An 8780-nucleotide genomic window follows, 5' to 3' on the forward strand; every position below is an offset into this window, starting at 1 on the left:
GGGGTTGGGGGGGACTGAGGGAGAAGGATCAGCAGCGGAAGGTGTGGGGTTGGGGGGGACTGAGGGAGAAGGATCAGCAGCGGAAGGTGTGGGGTTGGGGGGGACTGAGGGAGAAGGATCAGCAGCGGAAGGTGTGGGGGGGGGGGGACTGAGGGAGAAGGATCAGCAGTGGAAGGTGTGGGGTTGGGGGGGACTGAGGGAGAAGGATCAGCAGCGGAAGGTGTGGGGTTGGGGGGGACTGAGGGAGAAGGATCAGCAGTGGAAGCTGTGGGGTTGGGGGGGACTGAGGGAGAATGAGCAGCCGCACGGCTGTCCGCGCTGACGTTCTCTTACCTGTCGTAGAAATCGCTCCTGTAATAGTCGTAGTCGAGGTCGGAGGTGGATCTGGGAAGGTGAGAGGATGAAGGCAGCGTTAGTGCACAGACACTATCACAGACACTATCACAGACACTATCACAGACACTATCACAGACACTATCACAGACACTATCACAGACTCTATCACAGACACTATCACAGACACTATCACAGACACTATCACAGACACTATCACAGACTCTATCACAGACACTATCACAGACACTATCACAGACACTATCACAGACACTATCACAGACACTATCACAGACACTATCACAGACACTATCACAGACTCTATCACAGACTCTATCACAGACTCTATCACAGACACTATCACAGACACTATCACAGACTCTATCACAGACTCTATCACAGACACTATCACAGACACTATCACAGACACTATCACAGACTCTATCACAGACTCTATCACAGACACACTATCACAGACACTATCACAGACTACTCCAGGACACTATCACAGACTCTATCACAGACACTATCACAGACACTATCACAGACACTATCACAGACACTATCACAGACACTATCACAGACTCTATCACAGACTCTATCACAGACACTATCACAGACACTATCACAGACACTATCACAGACACTATCACAGACACTATCACAGACACTATCACAGACACTATCACAGACACTATCACAGACACTATCACAGACTCTATCACAGACTCTATCACAGACACTATCACAGACACTATCACAGACACTATCACAGACACTATCACAGACACTATCACAGACACTATCACAGACACTATCACAGACACTATCACAGACACTATCACAGACACTATCACAGACACTATCACAGACACTATCACAGACTCTATCACAGACTCTATCACAGACACTATCACAGACACTATCACAGACACTATCACAGACACTATCACAGACACTATCACAGACACTATCACAGACACTATCACAGACACTATCACAGACACTATCACAGACACTATCACAGACTCTATCACAGACTCTATCACAGACACTATCACAGACACTATCACAGACACTATCACAGACACTATCACAGACACTATCACAGACACTATCACAGACACTATCACAGACACTATCACAGACACTATCACAGACACTATCACAGACACTATCACAGACACTATCACAGACTCTATCACAGACACTATCACAGACACTATCACAGACACTATCACAGACACTATCACAGACACTATCACAGACACTATCACAGACACTATCACAGACACTATCACAGACACTATCACAGACACTATCACAGACACTATCACAGACACTATCACAGACACTATCACAGACACTATCACAGACACTATCACAGACACTATCACAGACACTATCACAGACACTATCACAGACACTATCACAGACACTATCACAGACACTATCACAGACACTATCACAGACACTATCACAGACACTATCACAGACACTATCACAGACACTATCACAGACTCTATCACAGACACTATCACAGACACTATCACAGACACTATCACAGACTCTATCACAGACTCTATCACAGACACTATCACAGACACTATCACAGACTCTATCACAGACACTATCACAGACACTATCACAGACACTATCACAGACACTATCACAGACACTATCACAGACACTATCACAGACTCTATCACAGACTCTATCACAGACACTATCACAGACACTATCACAGACACTATCACAGACACTATCACAGACACTATCACAGACACTATCACAGACACTATCACAGACACTATCACAGACACTATCACAGACACTATCACAGACACTATCACAGACACTATCACAGACTCTATCACAGACTCTATCACAGACACTATCACAGACACTATCACAGACACTATCACAGACACTATCACAGACACTATCACAGACACTATCACAGACACTATCACAGACACTATCACAGACACTATCACAGACACTATCACAGACTCTATCACAGACACTATCACAGACTCTATCACAGACTCTATCACAGACACTATCACAGACACTATCACAGACACTATCACAGACACTATCACAGACTCTATCACAGACACTATCACAGACACTATCACAGACACTATCACAGACTCTATCACAGACTCTATCACAGACACTATCACAGACACTATCACAGACACTATCACAGACACTATCACAGACACTATCACAGACACTATCACAGACTCTATCACAGACACTATCACAGACACTATCACAGACTCTATCACAGACTCTATCACAGACTCTATCACAGACTCTATCACAGACACTATCACAGACTCTATCACAGACTCTATCACAGACACTATCACAGACTCTATCACAGACTCTATCACAGACACTATCACAGACTCTATCACAGACTCTATCACAGACTCTATCACAGACACTATCACAGACACTATCACAGACTCTATCACAGACTCTATCACAGACACTATCACAGACTCTATCACAGACACTATCACAGACACTATCACAGACACTATCACAGACTCTATCACAGACTCTATCACAGACTCTATCACAGACACTATCACAGACACTATCACAGACACTATCACAGACACTATCACAGACACTATCACAGACTCTATCACAGACACTATCACAGACACTATCACAGACACTATCACAGACACTATCACAGACACTATCACAGACTCTATCACAGACACTATCACAGACACTGCCTCAGGCAGGCTGGGGGGCGAGGTGGTGAGGGGGAGGGTGAGAGGACGAGAGGGGGGAGGGTGAGGGGACAGGAGGGGGGAGGGTGAGGGAGCAGGAGGGGGGAGGGTGAGGGGCGGGAGGGGGGAGGGGGGGGGAGAGAGGGGGGACGGGAGGTCGGGAGGGGTGAGGGGGCGGGAGGGGTGAGGGGGCGGGAGGGGTGAGGGGGCGGGAGGGGTGAGGGGGCGGGAGGGGTGAGGGGGCGGGAGGGGTGAGGGGGCGGGAGGGGTGAGGGGGCGGGAGGGGTGAGGGGGCGGGAGGGGTGAGGGGGCGGGAGGGGTGAGGGGGCGGGAGGGGTGAGGGGGCGGGAGGGGTGAGGGGGCGGGAGGGGTGAGGGGGCGGGAGGGGTGAGGGGGCGGGAGGGGTGAGGGGGCGGGAGGGGTGAGGGGGCGGGAGGGGTGAGGGGGCGGGAGGGGTGAGGGGGCGGGAGGGGTGAGGGGGCGGGAGGGGTGAGGGGGCGGGAGGGGTGAGGGGGCGGGAGGGGTGAGGGGGCGGGAGGGGTGAGGGGGCGGGAGGGGTGAGGGGGCGGGAGGGGTGAGGGGGCGGGAGGGGTGAGGGGGCGGGAGGGGTGAGGGGGCGGGAGGGGTGAGGGGGCGGGAGGGGTGAGGGGGCGGGAGGGGTGAGGGGGCGGGAGGGGTGAGGGGGCGGGAGGGGTGAGGGGGCGGGAGGGGTGAGGGGGCGGGAGGGGTGAGGGGACGGGAGGGGGGAGGGTGAGGGGACGGGAGGGGGGAGGGTGAGGGGACGGGAGGGGGGAGGGTGAGGGGACTGGAGGGGGGAGGGTGAGGGGACGGGAGGTGGGAGGGTGAGGGGACGGGAGGGGGGAGGGTGAGGGGACGGGAGAGGGGAGGGTGAGGGGACGGGAGGGGGGAGGGTGGGGGAACGGGAGGGGGGAGGGTGAGGGGACTGGAGAGGGGACGGGAGGGGGGACGGGAGAGGGGACGGGAGGGGGGGAGGGTGAGGGGACGGGAGGGGGGGAGGCTGAGGGGACGGGAGAGGGGAGTCTGAGGGGACGGGAGAGGGGACGGGAGAGGGGACGGGAGAGGACGTGAGGGGACGGGAGGGGGGAGGGGACGGGAAGGGACGGGAGAGGGGACGGGAGAGGGGAGGGGAGAGGGGACGGGAGGGGGGACGGGAGAGGGGACGGGAGGGGACGGGAGAGGGGACGGGAGAGGGGACGGGAGAGGGGACGGGAGGGGGGACGGGAGAGGGGACGGGAGGGGGGACGGGAGGGGGGACGGGAGAGGGGACGGGAGGGGGGACTGGAGAGGGGACGGGAGGGGTCGGGAGAGGGGACGAGAGAGGGGACGGGAGAGGGGACGGGAGGGGGGACGGGAGAGGGGACGGGAGGGGGGACGGGAGGGGGGACGGGAGAGGGGACGGGAGGGGACGGGAGGGGGGACGGGAGGGGACGGGAGGGGACGGGAGAGGGGACGGGAGAGGGGACGGGAGGGGACGGGAGAGGGGACGGGAGAGGGGACGGGAGAGGGGACGGGAGAGGGGACGGGAGAGGGGACGGGAGAGGGGACGGGAGAGGGGACGGGAGAGGGGACGGGAGAGGGGACGGGAGAGGGGACGGGAGAGGGGACGGGAGGGGGGAGGGGACGGGAGGGCGGAGGGGACGGGAGGGCGGAGGGGACGGGAGGGGGGAGGGGACGGGAGGGGGGAGGGGACGGGAGGGGGGAGGGGACGGGAGGGGGGAGGGGACGGGAGGGGGGAGGGGACGGGAGGGGGGAGGGGACGGGAGGGGGGAGGGGACGGGAGGGGGGGAGGGGACGGGAGGGGGGGAGGGGACGGGAGGGGGGGAGGGGACGGGAGGGGGGAGGGGACGGGAGGGGGGAGGGGACGGGAGGGGGGAGGGGTTGGGAGGGGGGAGGGGACGGGAGGGGGAGGGGAGAGGGGACGGGAGGGGGGAGGGGACGGGAGGGGAGAGCGTGAGGGGACGGGAGGGGGGAGGGTGAGGGTGAGGGGACGGGAGGGGGGAGGGTGAGGGGAGGGAGAGGGGACGGGAGGGGGGAGGGCGAGGGGAGGGTGAGGGGACGGGAAGGGGGAGGGTGAGGGGACGGGAGAGGGGAGGGTGAGGGGACGGGAGGGGGGAGGGTGAGGGGACGGGATGGGGGAGGGTGAGGGGACGGGAGGGGGGAGGGTGAGGGGACGGGAGGGGGGAGGGTGAGGGGACGGGAGAGGGGAGGGTGAGGGTACGGGAGGGGGGAGGGTGAGGGGACGGGAGGGGGGAGGGTGAGGGGACGGGAGAGGGGAGGGTGAGGGGACGGGAGGGGGGAGGGTGAGGGGACGGGAGAGGGGACGGGAGGGGGAGGGTGAGGGGACGGGAGGGGGAGGGTGAGGGGACGGGAGGGGAGAGGGTGAGGGGACGGGAGGGGAGAGGGTGAGGGGACGGGAGGGGGGAGGGCGAGGGGAGGGTGAGGGGACGGGAGAGGGGAGGGTGAGGGGACGGGAGGGGGGAGGGCGAGGGGAGGGTGAGGGGACGGGAAGGGGGAGGGTGACGGGACGGGAGGGGGGAGGGGACGGGAGGGTGAGGGGAGGGTGAGGGGACGGGAGAGGGGCCGAGGGAGGGGGCCGAGGGAGGGGGACGAGGGAGGGGGACGAGGGAGGGGGACGAGGGAGGGGGACGAGGGAGGGCGACGAGGGAGGGGGACGAGGGAGGGGGACGAGGGAGGGGGACGAGGGAGGGGGACGAGGGAGGGGGACGAGGGAGGGGGACGAGGGAGGGGGACGAGGGAGGGGGACGAGGGAGGGGGACGAGGGAGGGGGAACGAGGGAGGGGGACGAGGGAGGGGGACGAGGGAGGGAGGGAGGGGGACGAAGGAGGGAGATGAGGGAGGGAGATGAGGGAGGGAGATGAGGGAGGGAGGGAGGGGGACGAGGGAGGTGGATGAGGGAGGGAGTGAGGGGGACGAGGGAGTGAGGGAGGGGGACGAGGGAGGGAGGGAGGGGGACGAGGGAGGGAGGGAGGGGGACGAGGGAGGGAGGGAGAGGGACGAGGGAGGGTGGGGGACGAGGGAGGGAGGGAGGGAGATAGGGAGGGAGGGAGATAGGGAGGGAGGGAGATAGGGAGGGAGGGAGGGAGATAGGGAGGGAGGGAGATGAGGGAGGGAGGGAGGGAAGGGGATGAGGGAGGGAGGGAGGGGGATGAGGGAGGGAGGGAGGGAGGGGGATGAGGGAGGGAGGGAGGGAGGGGGATGAGGGAGGGAGGGAGGGAGGGGGATGAGGGAGGGAGGGGGATGAGGGAGGGAGGGAGGGAGGGGGATGAGGGAGGGAGGGAGGGGGATGAGGGAGGGAGGGGGATGAGGGAGGGAGGGAGGGGGATGAGGGAGGGAGGGAGGGGGATGAGGGAGGGAGGGAGGGGGATGAGGGAGGGAGGGAGGGAGGGGGATGAGGGAGGGAGGGAGGGGGATGAGGGAGGGAGGGAGGGAGGGGGATGAGGGAGGGAGGGAGGGGGATGAGGGAGGGAGGGGGATGAGGGAGGGAGGGAGGGGGATGAGGGAGGGAGGGAGGGAGGGTGCAGCCAGTCCTTTGGCAGGAACACCAGTTGCCCTTAAAGAAGCTGATATTTTAAAGGGCAGAAGCAGGTTGTGTTAACAGATTGTAACGCGGGCAATGCTCATCCTGTTCTGTTGACTCGCTTTGCCTGGATGAGTGGCTCCGACAACACTCGGGAAGCTCGACACCGTCCAGGAAAAGGCAGCCCCGCTTTGATGGGCGCCCCATCCACAAACACTCGCTCCCTCCACCACCCACGCACAGTGGCGGCAGTGTGTGTGTGTACCGTCTACAGCGACTCGCCGAGGCTCCTTCGACAGCACCTTCCAAACCCACCACCCCTACCGTCTAGAAGGACGAGGGGGGCAGCAGACACATGGGGAACACCACCACCTGCAAGTTTCCCCTCCGAGCCCCACTCACCATCCCGACTTGGGAATATACCGGCCGTTCCTTCACTGGGGCTGGAGTCCAAATCCTGGAACTCCCTCCCTAACGGCACTGTGGGGTGTTACCCACACCACACGGGGACTGCAGCGGGTTCGAGAAGGGGCGGCTCACCCACCACCTTCTCAAGGGGCAATTAGGGACGGGTGATAAACGCTGGGGCCCGGCCAGCGACACCCACAGGCCGTGAATAAATTTAACAAATAGATACAAGGATCGGAGGTCAGTGAGCCAGGAGAGGACTCGTGTTGGACCCAGGCGGATAGCAGGTAACCGCAGTGCCGATCTACCTTGCCGGCACGGCGTGACTCACCCGTACATGTCAGAAGCTGATCTCTTCTGGCCGCTCTTTGGCCTGTTGGGTTTGGGCTCCCCGGCAAGATTGATATCTGGAACACAGAGACAGGCAGGAGGTCAGCTGTCGCAAGTCACTCAGAGAAATAGAATCATAGAAACCCTACAGTGCAGAAGGAGGCCATTCAGCCCATCGAGCTTACACCGACCACAATCCTCTGTCACAGCACAGTGGTTAGCACTGCTGCTTCACAGCTCCAGGGTCCCGGGTTCGATTCCCGGCTCGGGTCACTGTCTGTGTGGAGTTTGCACATTCTCCTCGTGTCTGCGTGGGTTTCCTCCGGGTGCTCCGGTTTCCTCCCACAGTCTGAAAGACGTGCTAGTTAGATGCGCTGGCCGTGCTAAATTCTCCCTGTGTACCCGAACAGGCGCCGGAGTGTGGCGACTGGGGGATTTTCACACTAACTTCATTGCAGTGTTAATGTAAGCCTACTTGTGACTAATAAATAAACTTTACTTTGCTTTTGGTGTCACAAGTCGGTTTACATTAACACTGCAATGAAGTTACTGTGAGAATCCCCTAGTCGCCACACTCCTGTTCGGGTTACACTGAGGGAGAATTTAGCACGGCCCAATCCACCCTAACCAGCACGTCTTTCGGACCGTGGGAGGAAATTCCTCATCAATAAACATTAAATCTCCCCCCCGCTGTCCCGCCCCATCTCTCCCTACACCGGCTTACCCAGCGGCTGCCCAGCGATGATCCGGCCGTCCTCCGCCGCCACAGCAGTCCGGGCGGTCCTCTCGTTGGCGTACTGGACGAAGGCGTAGCCCTTGTGCACCGAACAGCCCACGATCTTGCCGTACTTGGCGAAGAGCCCCTCTACGTCCGTCTTCTTCACCACGGCCGTGTTGAGGTTGCCGATGAAGACCCGCGAGTTCAGAGACCGGGGGTCATTCTTGTTCGTCACGTTGCTGGCCATCAGCTTGGCGGCCATGAGGCTGTCATACCCCTGGGTGGCGGGTGGGCGGCGGGTGGGCGGAGGGAGCCAGGGGGATGGGGATGGAGGGAGGGGAGGGGCAGTTTCAGAGGAATGAGGGAAGGGGGTTGAGTGGGGATTAAAAGAAGAAGAAAAATAATTGAGCGCTGGAAATTAGCACCTCCCGCTCCGCTAACATCGACGAGCAAAGAAAAGTACAACACAGGAACAGGCCCTTTGGCCCTCCAAGTCCGTGCTAATCATGATGCCCCAACTAAACCGCAAAAACAAACCTCCGGCCCTTACTCAGTCGGTATCCCTCGATTTCCTCCCTATTCCTGTTCCCATCCAGAGGCCTCTCAAATGTTGCTCATGTGCCTGCTTCCCCCACCCCCTCTGAGGTGGAGGTGCCGGCGTTGGACTGGGGTG

The 8780-nt window shown here is 60.5% G+C and overlaps 1 protein-coding gene across 1 annotated transcript; it reads right to left on the bottom strand.

The window, feature by feature from the left end:
• Nucleotides 1-333: 333 nt before the first annotated feature.
• On the bottom strand, nt 334-8378 carry LOC144490749 (heterogeneous nuclear ribonucleoprotein C-like; the record flags this gene model as incomplete). The annotated part of the gene is made up of 3 exons (XM_078208459.1): nt 8114-8378; nt 7391-7466; nt 334-384 (listed from the first exon to the last, which is right to left on the bottom strand). Coding segments are annotated over exons 1-3 (383 nt in total), but the record flags the coding sequence as incomplete, so codon positions are not given.
• Nucleotides 8379-8780: the final 402 nt, after the last annotated feature.

The sequence above is a fragment of the Mustelus asterias genome, unplaced genomic scaffold (genome assembly GCF_964213995.1).
Source record: "Mustelus asterias unplaced genomic scaffold, sMusAst1.hap1.1 HAP1_SCAFFOLD_3735, whole genome shotgun sequence".
Taxonomy (NCBI): domain Eukaryota; kingdom Metazoa; phylum Chordata; class Chondrichthyes; order Carcharhiniformes; family Triakidae; genus Mustelus; species Mustelus asterias.